At 44.0% G+C, this 19,023-nt stretch overlaps 3 protein-coding genes across 3 annotated transcripts in view; 2 read left to right on the forward strand and 1 right to left on the reverse strand.

Annotated features, from left to right (window-relative positions):
* Positions 1-201: 201 nt before the first annotated feature.
* nt5dc3 (5'-nucleotidase domain containing 3) lies at positions 202-8,402 on the reverse strand. The gene is made up of 15 exons (XM_078082850.1): positions 8,214-8,402; positions 7,017-7,499; positions 6,395-6,579; positions 6,080-6,154; positions 5,898-5,953; positions 5,670-5,760; positions 5,455-5,592; positions 4,577-4,637; positions 4,302-4,404; positions 3,262-3,363; positions 3,039-3,120; positions 2,863-2,949; positions 1,715-1,855; positions 1,569-1,633; positions 202-1,463 (listed from the first exon to the last, which is right to left on the reverse strand). The coding sequence occupies exons 1-15, from the start codon at positions 8,260-8,262 to the stop codon at positions 1,199-1,201; spliced, it is 1,983 nt and encodes a 660-aa protein (XP_077938976.1). The 5' UTR covers positions 8,263-8,402; the 3' UTR covers positions 202-1,198.
* Positions 8,283-14,165, forward strand: LOC120809195 (endoplasmin). The gene is made up of 18 exons (XM_078082849.1): positions 8,283-8,458; positions 8,967-9,069; positions 9,446-9,587; positions 9,864-9,980; positions 10,086-10,417; positions 10,591-10,702; positions 10,803-10,940; positions 11,353-11,469; positions 11,585-11,722; positions 11,827-11,904; positions 11,995-12,060; positions 12,187-12,456; positions 12,588-12,833; positions 12,928-13,064; positions 13,144-13,222; positions 13,377-13,532; positions 13,646-13,783; positions 13,889-14,165. Exons 1-18 carry the CDS (start codon positions 8,410-8,412, stop codon positions 13,913-13,915), a joined length of 2,445 nt encoding a protein of 814 aa, XP_077938975.1. The 5' UTR covers positions 8,283-8,409; the 3' UTR covers positions 13,916-14,165.
* Positions 14,166-15,940: 1,775 nt separating this feature from the next.
* LOC144383748 (cAMP-dependent protein kinase type II-beta regulatory subunit-like) overlaps positions 15,941-19,023 on the forward strand; it is a 4,707-nt gene continuing 1,624 nt past the window's right edge. Inside the window, 7 exon segments of the mRNA XM_078082853.1 lie at positions 15,941-16,486; positions 17,264-17,299; positions 17,630-17,682; positions 17,833-17,916; positions 18,159-18,186; positions 18,189-18,264; positions 18,424-18,577. Coding sequence (XP_077938979.1) covers positions 16,213-16,486; positions 17,264-17,299; positions 17,630-17,682; positions 17,833-17,916; positions 18,159-18,186; positions 18,189-18,264; positions 18,424-18,577 — 705 coding nt within the window. The 5' untranslated portion in view covers positions 15,941-16,212.

Below are 19,023 nucleotides of genomic sequence, written 5' to 3' on the forward strand. Positions count from 1 at the left end.
TGGTGATTAGAAAGTAGGTTATTAAGGAGTGATGAATTAGCCCTTAAATTTAATTTTCAAATCATGAAATAGTTCTGCCTTTTAGTTGTTTACATATAAAATGAAAAAGAGCATACAAATGGATTACACCTTAAATCAATGCATACTTGCTAATCTAAGTATCCAAGGAAAACAATTGACTTTCAATTTATGACTCATGGATCATTAAACCCTATTCACGTTTAATAAACAGTGAAACAAAATGACACTTCATATTTCAACTACAGAAACACAAATAAACAATGAGGTTTTGGTTCTGGCCACAGCTATTCTAGAGTTCCTCATGTCCAAATTAGATGTCAAATACATATTTAAGCCGTCTTCCCAGCACATATGAAAACATTTCTTGCATGTTCTGCAGAGGTGTGAAACTTAAAACAAATGAGGCCTTTCCGGTCAAATGGCAACACTCCTAAAAGAACATTTGCATTTCCTAAAACATGGACATAAGAAAATTCAATATTCAATACAAAGATCTCCGACCATAAATGTGCGGCATGTATCACATCACAATGAGATGTACCAAGATGCAACGGACTATGATGGACTAGTGTAAAAATACACACACTGCTTTAATGTAACAAAGTAGATTAAGGCAACAGTTTGAAACGTGAAAGGTCACACCCGAGTATTACCATTTCACGGTCAGTCTCGCGTAATGTTATAGATGTGAAGCATAGAGAAATGCAAAGGTAATCTTCAATCCATACTGTAGACACATGACTGAGATGATGTGTGACTGCCCCCTGTTGTTTGGACTGTGTACATACAGCATCTTTGCACCATTTTTCAATATACAGTACCTCTCTTATACACACACACACACACACACGCACACGCAACACACACGTTTCAAATTCGGTAAGACATAAATATAAGTACAAAGTTTCTAAAATTAAAACGTCTCAGTGCTCCTTCTGTCTACGTGTCATTTAGCTTAAAAAGCACTAATCCACTGGTCATCTTAAAAGACATCAATCTTTGAGAGGAGGTTCGTAACTAACTAGTTTCATGCTAAACTAACAACAGTCAAGGGTGATCATTGCCAGCTAAACATCTCTTAAAATGTGGCATGCATGTTGTATATTTCTAGATCCCTAAAATGAATAGTGTAATTAAGTCTGCAATGGACCATCATCCAATCTAAGTCTCCCTCATTTTAATCGGAGTCTACGTTCATCTTGCTGAGTTGTGGGGAGACGCTAATGCCACCAGGGCTGTGTTCAGGCCAGAAGGGGCCCTCGTGCTGCAGAGGGGTACGCCGAGGGAAAAAGGTGTGCTGGAAGTCATAGTTGAGCAGGCAGCTGATGGAGGCCATGTAGATGTCAGCAAAGCGGGAGAGTCGGCGGGAGAAATAGGTGGCGTTGTGGTACGTCCGGAAGAGACTCCCGAACTGAGCGTTAAAGATGTCCTTCGTCTGCGACCTGCCACGGACACATATTCAAAACCAAAAAGATGAGCATACACCAGCTCGACAAGATCGCAATAAATCAACTCCTCCTGACTGCTGGAGTAATTGTCTCAACTACCTCATGTCTTCTCTCTCCTTGATCCACTCCTCCACGACAGCTTGAGAGGCGGCATCCCTGTGCACCTGTCGGGGAGCAGGGCAACGAAGGTAAGCGCACACATTCGATGAGAGTCAAGGACCCAGGTTTTTATGAGGCCTCCTGACCTGCATCTGTTCGATGAGGCCCGTCAGCGCCTGTAACCACGCCATCATGTGCATGTACTGTTCCGTGTTCATGATCTTGATCTCCTTCCTCAGCTCGGGGATAATGGCGCCCGTCCTCCAGCCATGTTTCAGAGTCAGATCCTGCAAAACAGTGGACCAGAACTGTCAATTATTCAAGTATTCACCTTCTTTTACTAACATTTATGATTTGCTTTTCATCCAACTATGACATTAGCCTTCTCTGGAGGAAAAAAACATGGCGCCACACCAGATGTGTGTGACTGCGCAGACCCAATGGCCCTAGTGTGGCTTTCTCAGAGGAATATGACAAAAAATGAATTGGAAAAAAAATGACTGTGCCTCTGCAGCTCATTAGGTGACCAGTGACAACAAGTCATAAGGAACATAATGGAAGACGGATGACTGAAAAACACGTTTTCTGGGGATTCGTATGTGAAATTGGAACCAAATTTAGCTTCATTCCTCCCTCCGCGGTAACTTCTTACGACCTCAGACGGGCTTCTGCTGTGTGCCGGTGGTCGGTGTAAACCACAAACGCCATGTTCCATTGTCCCAAACAAGTGCAACGTTTGACAGCTGGCAGCCTGCCAGCAGGCAAGGCATCACGCCAAAGACGTAAACTCTGAGTTTCATTACCATAATTTACCGCTGATCAGACACATTGACGTATCCGAGTCGATGTGGCTCACTGTGACTCAGTGAAGTGTCTGTTTTAGTGCAGATGATGGGCAGGTTTTGTATGGGTACAGGTATAAAAAAAAAGGTAACTAATCTGCAGTGATAATCAGTAGTAGGGATTTGGTTGATTTTTCAGGAGAAACTGAAAATAAAATACAGGTCAACCAAACCTACTGCAGTGCTACGGTAACTGTGTTATAGTCCATTAAGAACTACTTTTTAAACCCAATTATTTTACTGTCTTTCTTCGGCAGTCTCTAAGCATCCAATTATGTGCTTCTTCTGACAAATCGTTAAGATTTAGGCTGTTGCGTATCAAAAATAACTAATTCTATGAGAAACATACGCATTTTAAATGGAGCACGGTCAAAGCAGGGTTTCGATATTTGTTTATAATACAGTAACTCTTCATAATACTGCCTTTTGTAGTAAATACGGATGCTGCTTACTGCCAAGTCGCTGTAGATGTGATCGCCGAAGTAGAGCACTTTGGATCCTCTCCAGCCGGTGAGTCTCAGGAACTCATAAAGGTTTCCCTACGGTGATCACAGGAACACACGTTAAACCAAAAAATCCAGCATATATTTCATGAGGCGCATCCAGGGGGCAGGAATTATGAGAACACCTGTTTGTAGATCTTCCCTTTTTCCAACTTGTGAATCCTGTCCCACAGCAACGCACCTTTGTCGGTCACTCGCCGGAAAGGTCTACCAGTGAAAAACACACAAAGATACATTTGACCAAACAGACACACACCAAACAACCAGTGAACAAGTTAACAGCTGGCCCAGTGGGGTGGGGGGGGGGGGGGGGGAACAGGCACAAAGTTAGAGAGCGTATACACTTACTTTCTCCTGTCATTAAAGAAACCAGGTTTGTCAGCCTGAACGATCACAACATCAAAAAGGTCTCGCCAGTCCTTCCCCACAATGTAGTTCATTCCTCGGTCCCTGAGGAATGAATGAAGATTCGCAAAGTCAACTTGTGTGCAGCATCATGAGGCTACCGTGACAAACACTGTCAAGTCAAAGCGACGCACCACCGAAGGTTTGTTTAAAGACTCGATGAAACTGCCATTACTTTCAACATATAGTTCGTTTCACATCATATAGATTATATACATCATGGTAATGTCACACAATTTTGGGATTTCCAGGGAATAAAAAGTCTACATAATCACATGGTTTCGAATACTCCTGTGTGAAATAAACTCTCAACAGATAACGTGGAAAAAGGTATTGTCTCATTTAAATAAGAACTAGATTGTTCTATTTTCTAATCTGAATATGTGCTTGTTATCATGTTGGACAAGGTAACTGTGTAATACGATCTCTCAAAATGATTGAATTCAAAGATAATAAATGATCGTATTGAATTATTGCTCAGTCCACTTTTCATCCGCAGTTAGCTATGGGACTAAAAAAAAGACTGCAACAAAGGGGCTGGGGATGATAAGACTGTTAATAGATTTTGAAAATCTTTGAATATGGATCAGACAGGACCCTGAGGTCAAAGTATTGCATTGGCAAAAACAGGGGAACATTAGTGTGTGTGTGTGTGTGTGTGTATGTGTGTGTGTGTGTGCGCAGCCTCTCCTTTTGATGTTTAGTGCTGCGAAGACTGAACGTAATGAACCATTGATTCAAGGACACGGGTTTGATGTTTTCGGGCGCTGGGAAGGCCTCTGAGGTCGAATGTGCAAAGCAAGCCGTTACGCGCAATCGAGTCCGACTTCAAAAGCGGCTCATAGTCGATGACTTACAATGAATTAAAAATACTTGCGGACAAAAAGCACTTTGATGTGCGGTTGCTGAACTACAAAAGTTGAGGCATTAAATAGGTATTAGTGTAGCGATACGAGGGAGTTTTAATTAATCATAGGACGTACACAAAGTCAAATGGGCTGTTGGTAATGAGGAACATCTTTTTTCCGTGCTCTGACAGCTTCTTCAGCACAGCGTGGCTTTGCTCACCATAGCAAATGTATTTCCCTGCAAAACCAGAAAAAACAAAGAGCGATGGTGATTTAATCTGCACAGACGAAGCTGTGACTATTACTTGTATGTCACAGCCTCGTTCTTTCCCGAATTAACGGCGCCGACTTAGATGCGGCCATGTCATTTCTCAAACAAAGTTAACAGGCCATGAATCAAAGGCCGTTACCGATATCTGCCTCCACGGCGCGGTACATGATGCCCTTGACGTGAACATCTCGAATAGCTTCCTGGGAAAAAGGGAAAAAAAAGTAGAGCCAGGAAGAGACACAATGTGGGCATTTGGCTCTAGGGGCAACACTTTGTATGTAAACGGGTGACTTGGGAGGCACAAAAACAGTGCATCTATGAATACAAATGAAATATAAAAAGGAAGCAGACCCTGGAGTTTAGTGGCTTTGATGACACACAGAGAGATTTTCCAACACATTTTTCAAAAGTGTAACGTGAGCTTTTGAATCAGTGAATGGGTAAATAGACTCTCCCTTGAGAAAATACACATTTATGGGCAACTTTAAAAGACGCTTATGATTTTCAAAGGATATCTGATTCATGCAAGAACAAGAGTTATCGATGAATAAGAAACCAGCCTTGGCAGGAAAAAAAAAAAAAGATTGAGCTGTGTCTCCTTGAACAGAATAAAGAGCCACTCGTAGAAACCGAGAGCGCGTGTGAGGGCTTTTAATGACGGCGCTCCGTCAAAAACGCCGCACTGTCACATGAATGGACGAGAGCAGCATGACAGCTGCGCTCAAAGGGAGAAGGCGGGCGTGGTTTCTCTCCGCTCTCCTTCTGAAGTGGCAGAGCCACCGAAGAACAGGCGCAGATGGCTGGAGGCGGGCTCGCCCCGACTAAAATTAGACTGGCGGCTAAAATTAAGACTGGATTGAACAGCCAACGTGTGAGCGTTAACATTTACCGATATGTGGCCGGACTTTAATGCCTTGACGCACACATTGGCCCCTGTGAGATACAATAACAAGGGAGTACAGATACCGTATGCCGCCACCGATCGCAAAGACACAAAATAATACCAGAATTGTTCACCTTCACGTCTTTGTAGAGATGCACCGGCTCATAGTCGATGTTGTGCTTCATGAAGAAGTCGTTGACACAACACAGGAGAGTCATCTCGGGCAGGGAGAATATGTCCATGAACTGTTTCATGGTGTGGCCGTGGGAGCTCTGCAGAGCAGTCATTTGCATCATTATATTCAGTCGAGCCTACTTTATCATAGATACAATAGAGAGACGACCATCACCTTCCCATAGAAGTCGCTCATGTTCTCCAAAGGTACATGGCAGCCTTCGTACATGGCGATGACTTCCTCGTCAGGGACGGGATGAAGACCTCTGTGGAAGAAACACAAAAATATGAAATCCTTAGACAAGGATGTTTGGATTTATATCGTGCCACTGAACAGCAGGAAGGACGTGCACCATTGTCCAAAACTAAACTGATGTGAGAAGCAACAAAGCAAACATGATACCTGTATACGGTTCCCAACTGGATGTAGTGAAAGGCATCGATCTTCATCAGCAGCGCCTGTTTCAAATCATTAAACGTTTCCACATTAATGATCAGATAATAAAAACTTAATGCACGGTGAGATTGATGCAAAACATAAAACCCGGTGCGGTTTTTGAGTTGGATAAGCAAAGACCTTCTCACCTTCTGAACATCGTAGTGAAGTCCTCTCACGGCAAAATTTGGAATATACTCGTAGTTTCTCAGACCCTCTGGATACTAATACAGAAGAAAAACAAAATACTTACGGTCAACAGTACAGGGCATTACATCTGCTTGATTTAGGTTTCCCTTTGACGGATTGATAAGGTAAACCTTCCTCTGCATTCTTATTTGTATTAGAAAAACAAACCATTCTCATAGTTGTTGCTATTCAACTAGTTACCACATCAAATTCGGCGTCACTATCATCCTGTTTTCATCAGAAAAAATAATGTGCCCAGCGAGTTGCGCACACACATTGTGGTTTGTGATGAGAATGTCCCGCGCTATGTTGAAGATCAGGGTGTGCAGGTCCCTGGAGTAGAAAGCCAGGGTGTAGTCATAGTCGAAGCCGTAGATCTCGGTGTCTCTGAGGCTCATCTCATTGTTTGCAAAAATGGTGTCCGGGTTGATGGAGTTGGCGAGAATGGCTGGGATCAAATCTAAAAAGGAGAGAAACACAGATGCAGTTTCCAACCTTTCCAACCGCTATGACAGAAAGGCATAAACGTATAGTATAGTGTAGTTGGATCTGGTCTGGAGTTTAGTCTCTTCGTATTATCCACTAAACAAATGCAAAAAGTCACCAGATACATGCATTAAATATGCAGCATCCATTACACTACAGGACGTCAATCTAGGATTGCGTTGCATTTTACAGGTGTTTGTGTAGTAATTACTCTGCGCCCTGTAGGTGTGTGACACAAATAGACATGTCAGCATTTCCTATAGTTACAATACATCATTCCCACCACATGGAAGGCTGCTGACGCGATGCTGTAGAAGCTGGAGGGCACATTAGTCCGCTGGAAAATATCGGTCACGACACGATTATAAAAGCAATAACAGCGGTGCGTCTCGGAGCACACGTGCTCTTTACCTTGCGTCTGCCTTTTGGTCTCATTGTAAACAGACCGCAGCCTCTCTGTCGTGTCCTGAGCCCCCGACGAGCAGCGGAAGACACGCGCCGCGTAGTTCGGGGATCCGGGCTGACGTGACAGTAAGTGACCGGCTCCGCGGGCCACCGCACCGGGGCTCCGTCTCCACGAGCGAGACGTGAACGGCCGGTGTTGTGGACTCTGTAGCACGTTACAAAAGGCCTTCGCCTTCTGCAGACAGTCACTGTGCTTCAGGAGAGACGCGAGGGGCAAAGACAAGGGCGCCATGACTCTCGGGGTTGCAGAGCGCGGGTACGTCGCGCTGCAGGGCTCCCGCAGCGATGCACGCAGCTCAGCAGCTCTTCTGTAAATACCGAGAGTGCGTCCCCGCTGGATGACAGCGGCTTGCGTCACTTCCGGGTTTAGCAGACGTAGCCGACGAACCAGCGAATCAGAAGCTGTTGCGTCTGGAGATCGGCCGCTTCCTGTTGTCCGGATAAATGTATTAAATCTGCACAAACTAGGAGAGGACTGTTGTCATTGAGGCCAGCGGGAGTTTGTCGAGCGGTAAAAGACTGGAGATATTTAAAATACACAACTACAACTATAGCAGATAGTTGACGTTTGTAGCCTTATCCAATGCCCACACAACCAAGTACACACCAGTTAGCTAGGTTTGAATAATAATACGCATATTTGTATGACGATGTGACACTATTTACATTAGTCCCCTATCAATACGTATTTATAGTGTGTATGGGGAAAGGGACTTTTCAATCGCTGCATTTTCGACTTCTTGACACAACAGCGATAGTATGTGGTCAAAGGTTAGTAGTGCAACGTGTAGTCTTCCTAAGTGTCTTTCTTTAACACTAAGATCTCTAAGTACAATGACTGCATACGATCTTGTCTACATACTAGAAGTACTAAGATAGTCATTATGCAATTTAGACAATCGTAGACCGTAACACACGTATATGCAAAAGTGACAATAAATGGAGAAATAAAACACATCTTGAGTCATCTAGCCCCAGTGTCACTCGGCTGTAACATTGCATGGAAAAAAAGTTAAGCTTTTCCCATAAGGAGAGGTACATGTTAGGAAGTGATGTGCTGATTATTCATTCTTGGCCAATGGTGTCTAGCCACGATTTTGGAGTATTGACTTATGTTGAAGAATCCGATTGGACAACATGTACCAGGTTTCCAGCTGTGATTGGACGGTCGTTGTGCGTGGTGCACTGCCATTGGTCCGTGGTCCCCGGGTTGATAAAGTCAGCTCTTGCGGAGGGAGAGGCGTATTGTCAGTCTTTCTTGGCTGTGCTGCGTGCGCGTATCTCCCGGCGTTGTTTCAGGAGCTGAAGACACACCTCGTCGTTCACGCGGTTCTGCAAAATGAAACGAGTTTGGGCGATAGGTCTCCTCTTTGCACTCGTTGCCTTTGGTGAGTGGCGGATTTTTTTTGTTGTTGCTATTTTGTCTTACTTTTAATTACCCAACATTCTAGCTAACGTTAGCCATTGAGCTAAGGCGAATGTTAACCTGGTTCTTCTCCACTGCTTTGTGACTAAAACAATGTTGCACCATCTCATAGATTTATTTTTTTAGTCCAATTTGTAGTGCTAGACCGCTTGATAAATTGGGCTTCAACGCACTTCTTGTAGACACGCTAACAAGCCGTATTTCTTACTGCTTTTCGGGAGCAAAACCTCAATGCGACGTTTCCGTTCAGTCCGGTTGATGCCGGCTAACATCTCCACTAAAGCGTTACTATGGTATCATGTAACGTTACGTTAACGTGACTTCCGTTTCCCACTTAACTAACATGCTGCCGTTCTTATTTAATAGTGATTTCCACTTCGCAAGGCCTCGTTCTAAATGAAAGGGATCTTGAGTGGTGAATACGTCTGAAAATGCACCTGTAATAGATTTTGGTTTTAATCCCCCTGCAGCTGCTGTGAAGGCCGAGGATGAGCTGGACGTCGACGGGGTGGTGGAGGAGGACTTTGGTAAAAGCAGAGATGCCTCCAGAACCGATGATGAGGTGGTACAGAGGTAGGTGTCTCTTTCCCCCTTCCCCCCCCCCCCCCCCCCCCTTTTTTTTTTTTTTTGTTTGAACACCTTTTTAAGAACGTGTGAACCGAGGTTGTCCAGATCAGGAAAAGGTCAACTAAACCCAGAGTTAACAGCACAAGGTCAACGTGCCCGGGCGTGTGCACACCAATGCTCATAGCGGCTCTTGAATTGTAGTGGTGGTAAATACCTGCAACGCACAGCCGTCATTAAAACCTCGGGCCCCTGTGTGTCTTTGGCTTTAACCCGGCTACTGATCCCCCAGAGGCAACGACAGATTTGTTTTCTGTTTTGCAGCTGCGATTTGTTGTCGTGCCCTGTTTTGATGTGGTGTTTGTGTGCATCTGTCTATCTCCAGAGAGGAGGAGGCTATCCAGCTGGATGGTTTGAATGCAGCTCAGATAAAGGAAATCCGAGAGAAGTCTGAAAAACACGTCTTTCAGGCAGAAGTCAACCGAATGATGAAGCTGATTATCAACTCCCTCTACAAGAACAAGGAGGTGAGTGAGGATAAAGAACATCTTGATGTACACTCATGGTGGATATACGGCCATCAGAGAGGAATAATGATGATAATGACAATGAACTTATTGCAGACCGTAAAACCGATACATATAGCTATTGGATTGGCTTTCAATTTTATAATGTTCCTCTCAAGTGGCCAATGTGTACAAAAATTATTTTAGGGCTCTGGCATTTTGACTACTCGGCAGCAATATTGTGTTCCAGACCTCTTGCGTAATGTTAAACTAAATAATATGTTTTCCTTTTGTCAGATCTTTCTTAGGGAGCTCATTTCCAACGCTTCGGATGCTCTGGATAAGATCCGCTTGTTGTCTCTGACCAATGACGAGGCAATGGCCTCCAACGAAGAGCTGACCATCAAAATAAAGGTACAGGCAGGAACAACTTGCTGTACGACGCAGCCCTTATTGGGAATGTTGATCGCTGTTCATGATCTACTGGTAACATAATTGCTTTTTTTTTCTCCTCTCCAGTCTGATAAGGAGAAGAACATGCTTCACATCACTGACACTGGCGTTGGAATGACCAAAGAGGATCTGGTGAAGAACTTGGGCACCATTGCCAAGTCTGGCACCAGCGAGTTCCTCAACAAGATGTCAGACATGCAGACTGAGGACCAATCCACCTCGGAGCTTATTGGCCAATTCGGTGTGGGTTTCTACTCTGCGTTCCTCATCGCCGACAAAGTCATTGTGACGTCCAAACACAACAACGACACCCAGCACATCTGGGAGTCCGACTCCAATCAGTTCTCCGTCATTGAGGACCCCCGCGGAGACACACTGGGCAGAGGAACCACCATCACGTAGGTTTAATTTTCTGTTTTTGTTTCGTTCTAAAAGTCTCCTCCTAAAGGTTTTGGCTACTTTCTTAAGGATGATAAACTGCTGTTCGTTGCGTTTGGTCTTCACACCTGTTCTTAGATTACCATGAAACTTGTGCAACAATGAAATCATCCCCATCTTTTTCTAATCGCAGACTGGTCCTGAAAGAGGAGGCCTCTGACTATCTCGAGCTGGAGACCATTAAGAACCTCGTCAAGAAATACTCCCAGTTCATCAACTTTCCCATCTACGTCTGGGCTAGCAAGGTGATTATTTGAGACCGGCCCCCCCACCCACACTTCTCTTTGACGGAGTTGAGCCCAGTGTCTTATAAAGTGACATTGTTTCTTCCCCACAATATGCCAGACTGAGACGGTTGAGGAGCCCATTGAGGAAGATGCTGAAGCAGCAGAGGAACCAGAGAAGGAGGCTGCTGAGGAGGAGGCAGAGGTAGAGGAGGAAGAGGAGGAGGACAAAGACAAAGACAAGCCCAAGACTAAGAAGGTAGGAAGTCTGTGTATGATCTTTAAATGTGGGGTGTCCCCTACTGAGACTTGCATAGTCAAATCGGTTTCCCTTAGCAGTGTCTTTTTTTATTTAGTTTTTCTTTCTTGCTTTATAGATCCCCTTCTGTTTTAAGCTGTCTAGTCAAATGTAAAAACCTGATTTGCTGAGACTAGTGGGTGCGGTGCTGATACAGCGAAGAGACCAATAGACTGACTGCTTCACCTGCTTGTGTTTCATGGCAATAAATGTTTGTTTTGGTAAAAAGTCTACAGAGGACAAGGAAGAGACAAGCCGCAAAAAGTGCTTTCTACGCGTCTCTTTTTTTCTTTTTCTTTTTTTTATATGTTGATACCCGAATTGGTTGTTTGAAAAAGAAAACTCAGGCTTTTTTTTCTTATTGTTTTTGTAGGTTGAGAAGACCGTGTGGGACTGGGAACTGATGAATGACATCAAGCCCATCTGGCAAAGACCAGCCAAGGAGGTCGAGGAGGAAGAGTACAAGGCTTTCTACAAAACCTTCTCCAAGGTGGGCACCTGAACGCAGCGCTTTGTGGAGCCACCGCGTCCACGCGTGCGGCCTCCTGGTCGACTCGACTAGTTTCATGTTATTTAATCAAACCCCCGGTTTCCCACTTTAACAGGACTCTGAAGACCCTCTGGCCCACATCCACTTCACGGCCGAGGGGGAGGTGACCTTCAGATCGATCCTGTTCATACCCACGGCAGCGCCCCGCGGCCTGTTTGACGAGTACGGCTCCAAGAAGAACGACTACATCAAGGTGCTTCCCTAAACAGTGTTTTTTCCTTTTCTTGTCCTTTCTCTAGAAGGATGTTCGGGATTTCCCCACCACCCCTGTTTTCTAAATGATTGTTTCTGTCACAGCTGTTTGTAAGGAGAGTTTTCATCACTGACGACTTCAACGACATGATGCCCAAGTACCTGAACTTTGTGAAGGGAGTGGTGAGTGCCTCTAAACTTTGGCATGTGCTCATGTCCAGTTTGGTCTTTGCCTAATCGGCACTGTGATTTAATAATTGTTTGTTTTGCTAGGTCGACTCTGATGACCTTCCCCTGAATGTGTCAAGAGAGACTCTGCAGCAACACAAACTGCTCAAGGTGAATTTAACGTCTGACATTTCTACACCCTTTAAATACAAATGGTGACTTCTTAAATCACGTTTTTAAGTGTAATCACCAACTTTATAACTAACTGAAGCTGTGATCCTTTCTCCCTCCGTCCAGGTTATCCGCAAGAAGCTGGTGCGCAAGTCTTTGGACATGATCAAGAAGATTGCAGAGGCGCAGTACAACGAGAAGTTCTGGAAGGAGTTCGGAACCAACATCAAACTGGGCGTCATTGAGGATCACTCCAACAGGACCCGTCTGGCCAAGCTGCTGCGCTTCCAGACCTCCAACAGCGACACAGAGGTGGCTAGCCTGGAGCAGTACGTGGAGCGCATGAAGGAGAAGCAGGACAAGATTTACTTCATGGCTGGTACCAGCAGGAAGGAGGTGAGTTTGGGGAATTCAAACCGTTTCTGCTTCTGAGTTAAATGACAGGAGCAGCATAAAATGTCAAGTACAAGGTGGGTGGAAATTCCAGAGACTGACGTCAATTTGATCATCCCGTTCTCCATCTGCAGGCCGAGTCTTCTCCCTTCGTGGAGCGGCTGCTGAAGAAAGGCTACGAGGTGATCTACCTGACGGAGCCGGTGGACGAGTACTGCATCCAGGCACTACCCGAGTTTGACGGAAAGCGCTTCCAGAACGTCGCAAAGGAGGGCGTGAAATTTGACGAGAGTGACAAGACCAAGGAGAAGAGGGAGGCCCTGGAGAAGGAGTACGAGCCTCTCACCACCTGGCTGAAGGACAAGGCCCTGAAGGACATGGTAGATAATTATTTTGTGATATTCGTGACGTGGGCCCCGAACAAATATTCAGAGCAGTTGCTAAGTTCTGTCTGCTTCATGTTCTTTGCCACAGATCGAGAAGGCTGTCGTCTCTCAGAGGCTGACCAACTCCCCCTGCGCTCTGGTTGCCAGTCAGTACGGCTGGTCAGGAAACATGGAGAGGATCATGAAGGCACAGGCTTACCAGACCGGAAAAGACATTTCCACAAAGTGAGTTTTATGATCCGGTTCGTCATCGTGCCTGAATGTTCCCTGAGCTCCTTTATGCTAATTCCCGTCCTCTCTTTAGCTATTATGCCAGCCAGAAGAAAACCTTAGAAATCAACCCCAAACATCCTCTGATCAAGCAGATGCTCAACAAAGTCCATGTAAGTCTGACCACTGTCCTGGCACTACTTTAGTACTGCTTGGAAATGATTCATAATTGTGCTGTCATTTCTTTATAAAGGTTAAGTTGTTGTAGTTTCTTTACACCTGAAACCGGACCAGAGAATTGATCATTTTCATTCCCTTGTGCATCAGGATGATGCTGAGGACCAGACTGCGTCAGATCTGGCGGTGGTCCTGTTCGAGACGGCCACGCTGCGCTCCGGCTACCAGCTGGCTGACACGAAGGCCTACGGAGAGCGGATAGAGCGCATGCTGCGACTCAGCATGAACGTAGCTCTGGACGAACAGGCGAGTGGACGCGAGCCATTTTAGGGTGCCCAGTTGGGTCATTTTTAACTACGCTCGTTGATGGCCGTAGATTGCTAGGCTGCTATGTTAAAGATTACGCAACTATGCTACAGATTGAGGAGGAGCCGGAGGAGGAGCCGGAGGAGGAGCCGGAGGAGGAGCCGGAGGAGGAGCCGGAGGAGGAGCCGGAGGATCAAGCCGAGGATGACTCTGAAGATAAAGAAGAAACCGTAGATGACGAGGAGGAAACGGTGAGATTGCTTACAATTCTGTGGGATCTTATTAAAAAAATAGCATGTGGAGTATTTGGTTCTCGAAGCAGTTTCTTCATAACTTTAATTTTTGTTCCCTTGCAGATAAAATTTGACAAAACTGAACTGTGAAGCACTGAATGAAGAGCGTGATAAGAGAGCTGGAATTTGAGTCTTGTTCCAGCGCCACCGTGCTCCACATCTTCATGGGTGGGAGGGGGGAGGGAGGGTAGCTGGGTTGTTGCTGTTTTTTTTTAAGGCGAGCATTGTTTTTGTTTTTTTTATTACATTCCTCATGACTGTAAATTTGTTAATATTTAACTGACCTGTTTATGGAAGGAAGTGATCCTCTCTTGATCGAAATAAATGTTCCCTGGAAAAAGGACGTATGGTGTTTGTTTGATGTTAACAATACACAAGTAACTGATGGGAAGTTTCCTCACACAACGTTTTGTGGATGGCTGACCGATTCTCTACTCCTTGTTCTTTATCATTCATGCACACCCCCAAACTCAATAAAGGTGCATCTGTCTGAGTTAAAAATGATCTGTCAATGACCGCTTTCAGTTAGTGAATGACTCAAGTAAACAATCAAGTTTTAGATTGCATAGTAATTTGATATAACGTTTAACACTCCACAAAACCACAGCTTAAATGGAGTAAACTATATTATACAGGGCCAAAGCATCATTAGTAAAAGCGCAATTGTAGCTTGGATTTTTCAAATTTAACTGATTAAATCAATTGTATCATTTATGTGGGAAGAATACTAAATAAAACATTCCACAACCACAGAAGTATATTTTCTGATTACAATAGTCCTCTTGCACCTTTTATGTAATACTGCAAATACATTGAAAATATAAACCTCATTAGATCATCAATAATGTGCCTTTTTCACCTGATCTCAGCTTACTGGTGTAATACTTTTTGGCTGCAGTAATCTGGTATGTAAATCCTATGTATTTCATCATGCATTACAGTATCTTTCCCTCTAGGTGGCAGTCATACACAAATATGAATAGCACTGTTTAGAAAAAAGACCAAATTGATTAAATTATAATTTGGATTTTGGCATAATCATTTTCAAAACCTACATCTTGTGTGTTGTATGACCCATAACAGTTTATTAGGCCCAACTTGTGCAACGGTCCTGCAATAAATCCCCTCGTGAAGGTTATCTCATTTCCCATCGTTCGTTAAACCATACTAAAACCTTTAGTATTTTTACAGGTCCTGACCGAATGCTGTTTTCATAGTAAAATTGTGTCTTCACAAAGAACATTTTATAGACACTATTCATTTATCTCACAATCTTGATTGTGTTATCACTATAGTATTTTAAGATAAATCTACAATGTCTTATGTTGGGATGAAAATCGAATTATTAGGAATTGAATGTTTTCCCTCAAGTCTGATTAAGTCTTCATTTAGTTCGCTAAACATGTCTGCTCATCCTATTGTACTGTGTATTATGGCCCATAATGGAGTCCATATGAAGCGTGTTAAATGTATTAGTTCTTAATCCGGTTTATTATAATAAAAGGTTTTCACATACAAGGACAGGGACTCCATGTCATTTGAGCTGGATACAGTGTGCCTGGGAGTCACAATGTCCTCAAAGGTCCCATGACATAATATGCATCAGATTTATTCATTTGACTCCCTCTGGAACAAGAAGTAGGGCCAGTGCTAAGAAAGGAACATTCCCTCCACAATGTGCCTTTGTTAATCAGGAAACTAGATGTTACTTATGCTTATGAATGCTTGAAGAATAATTTTCATTTTACATTTCAGTAGATTTAATGCTTATATGTTTGATCTCATTGTAAATTAATGGGCATATATGAAATTACCATTTATACTAAAATACTATTTTGGCTGTGTTCATTTAAACATTTTTTACTTTTTATTTTGCTCTAGATCTTATATTTGTCTTTATTTTATACAATTTCAATCATTCAGTGTGGTTTTATGCTTGAAAATAAACATGAATCTGTTGAGCATAAAAATAAGATATCACAGATATCTCATCTGTCAGTGAAAATCGATCTGTGGCTAATTTACCAGGGTTTCTCTTTCCCATCATTTGTATTTTGCGACTGACTGCAGCTTCTGCGCTGCTGCTCATACGCCATCCGTGGATAGGTGGTTGCCATGGTTTCCTGGGTCACATGCGTGGGTCTTGCAGCCAGAAGCAGCAGAAGTAGATGCTTGGACGAATTATTCAGAGCCATTTTCATTCAAGAAAAATTGAGCTTTCGCTGTGGATGCCGACTGGGTGGACTGACTACACCCGTCTGTGGATTTAGGGTGGGTTTTTTTTTACCCCCTCCAACCCCAAATTTCGCCCGTGTGCTTCTGATATTTTTCTTCTTCAAATTCGCAGGAAACCGGGTTTGGTCCACATTCATAGACTGATAATAGGAATGAGTATAGAAATCCCCGAAGGACTGACGGAGCTGTTGCAGAGCTTTACCGTGGAAGTGTTGAGGAATCAGCCCAGGGATTTGCTCGAGTTCGCGTTGCAGTATTTCACCCAGCTGAAGGAACGTGAGACCACGCAGGCCTCATTTGGCAATGACCAAAATTCGGCACCAAGACCCGTCAAAGCGGTCAATTTCATTGACGAAGCCATGCAGATGGATTCTGAAAACGGAGAGGAGAACGACGACGACGACGACGACGACGAGGAATTCATAGGTAGGCGAATAGAAGGGGGGGGTGGACGTCCTTCATTTGTGTATAGGACAATGAGCGCGTGTCCATCCGTCGGGAGAGGAGCAGCACGGATGCTCCAGAGCTCGCCACCTTGCATCCACCAGGGCTCTAGTCATTTACCATATATGGACCTACACATGATGATATTACTATGCACGTGAGAAGGCTTCACCTCCGCTATGATGCAAGCAATGCAAAATGTGTCTTTTACCACCCTAGTTTGTGCTCCATAAGCTGTGGTCCTACTGATCAGAATGCAGTGGCATATACGGTGCATCAAATAGCAAGAACCCGCTGCTCTGACATAGCATCACAATCTGCAACGACTGCAGGAGGACGAGTGCACTTCATGCAGTCGTTAAATGAACTGTTGCAGTATTTTTGATATTGTGCCCCATCACACCTCAATGGCCTTAATGGTATTCCAATGAGCCTCGCTGGACGCCTGCAAATGGACGAGACCTCCTATCTAATTGATATTTCATAGCCAGGCTATATGTTGGAGCTCAGCTGCCTTAGACATTTGCATTTTTTTGTCAATCAAATTTGATTCAAGCGTGCTTCAAAGCAGCTGTCCCTATTCAGGTTTTACCCACATTAACATGGCTCCTTAATTAGCAGTAGTACTCCACTACACACGCAGTTTGTAGAGCGCAGGACTTTAAAATAACCCTTTTCAGAAATGCGTCGGTCACTGTGACAAAGATTTATTTCATCATTCATTCTAACTTGTTGATATATATACCTATGCTTCTGCAGCCCCGGTAATAAACAGATTCATCAGAAGAGCCTCAGGTGAGTTCTGTCATTCTGGCTGTTTTAAGAGATGTTTTTCGTCTTGTCATTTAGCTAAAATACTGTTGATTTATTAGAGTTTGTTAAACCACTTCTGGACAAGTGCTTCTTCTATCCTGGTAGTGCTGGTAGTGCCATACAAATGAATGGTAAACAAGTATGTCTTTATTTGGAGAAGTTGTCCTGTAAGCTTGTTTATTCAAATAAAAGTGTGCCCCATATGTAACAACTGCCCCCCAAAGCATTTAAGACCAGAAAAACATATTGCATGAAACTGAAATTCTGTCTGGTGGTCCGTGTCGAGCTCATTTGTTGATCTCTGTCATGCAGTTTGTGCTGAAGCGTTCAATCCTGATGACGACGATGAGGATAAAGAGCCATGGGTAAACTGAAGATTCTGTCTTAGTGCTGAGGTGGAATTTGACTAAACACAGTGAATTGAAGCTCCAAATACAAACTGAAAGCATTACACAATCTTCTGTATGCGCTGCAATGTGGAGTTCATGCCAAAAGAACTGCGCTTCAATTTGCAGGTCATCCACCCCAAAACCGATGACCAGAGACAGAGACTACAGGAAGCATGTTGGGACATTCTTCTCTTCAAGAATTTGGATCCGGTGAGCGGATGGTTCCATGAGCACTGTGTTCTCCTCTGGTTGTTGTCTCGCCATCTCTGAAATGACACAAAGGGGAAGATGGCCTGAGGCCAGCAGCTCTTTGCCACAGCTCAGTACACTGTGCATAATTTGGAAAGATGATTATTTTCAAGTAGCTGAAACGGCCCACTAGCTGGCTTCTGCACGATTGTTTTCAACAATGGAAATTCACGTATTTTAAATGACATTTTACGCCACCGCAGGAAGAGATGTCTCAGGTGCTGGATGCTATGTTGAGAAGTTCTGCACTGAAGGGGAGCACATCATCGACCAAGACGATGATGGAGACAACTTTTACGTTATTGAAAGGTGATTTTTCCACACCATTCCCAAAAATTATTGACTTTTATTGTGACTTTAAAACATTTTAATCTGTGACATAATTGTTCCCTGCTGAGATTTCAGGAGAAACCCTTATTGCTGACATGTGATTATATTTTCATTTTTCCCTCTGTGTTTTTATTTCAGCGGGACATTTAAGATCTTCGTGAAGGTCGATGGCACGGATAAGCTGGTAGGCTGCTATGACAACCGAGGCAGCTTTGGAGAACTGGCGCTGATGTACAACACCCCCAGGGCGGCCACAATAATTGCCACCTCTCCTGGAGCCCTTTGGTGCCTCGTGAGTAAACCCTTAAATCCTCGTGTGAGAGCACAGTCTGCTCCACGCTTAAGTTTTCCAACTGCGTCGTCAGTTGTCAGGATGACAAAATCCAATGTAGGCCTAAAAGAACAACATGTCCCTTTAGAGCTCAGCTATCAGATCGGCTCAGACAAAAATGAGTGGGTGAGCAGGTACACGCCTCTGATGAACTTGGGTAGAGTTCAGTACCTGAGGTAGATTATTCAAACGGGAAAACTGGGGCTGTCAACACCATCACAGAGAAGACAAAAGGTCAGGGTGAAGGCAATTCTATTCCCTGCACTGCAATCAAAAAAAATATGTTTTTATCTAACTAACTAAGTTGTGTCCAGCACAGATATTGTCAATATTCAGTTGCTACTTGATCTGTCCTTAAGCCCTGGGTAACGGCTTTGTTACGTCCTGTGTGTGTGTGAGCAAACCGG

Source organism: Gasterosteus aculeatus, chromosome X (assembly GCF_964276395.1).
Source record: "Gasterosteus aculeatus chromosome X, fGasAcu3.hap1.1, whole genome shotgun sequence".
In the NCBI taxonomy this organism is placed as follows: domain Eukaryota; kingdom Metazoa; phylum Chordata; class Actinopteri; order Perciformes; family Gasterosteidae; genus Gasterosteus; species Gasterosteus aculeatus.

Coding starts and splice junctions, on each gene's coding strand:
- nt5dc3 (XM_078082850.1), bottom strand. CDS start 8,262: ATGGCAGTGCACCACGCACAACGACCGTCCAATCACAGCTGGAAACCT. Junction 7,500..8,213: donor CAATCACAGCTGGAAACCTG/GTACATGTTGTC, acceptor TCCGGACAACAG/GAAGCGGCCGATCTCCAGAC. Junction 2,950..3,038: donor AAGGGAAGATCTACAAACAG/GTGTTCTCATAA, acceptor TGATCACCGTAG/GGAAACCTTTATGAGTTCCT.
- LOC120809195 (XM_078082849.1), top strand. CDS start 8,410: ATGAAACGAGTTTGGGCGATAGGTCTCCTCTTTGCACTCGTTGCCTTT. Junction 11,470..11,584: donor TCTACAAAACCTTCTCCAAG/GTGGGCACCTGA, acceptor CCACTTTAACAG/GACTCTGAAGACCCTCTGGC. Junction 11,723..11,826: donor AGAAGAACGACTACATCAAG/GTGCTTCCCTAA, acceptor TTTCTGTCACAG/CTGTTTGTAAGGAGAGTTTT.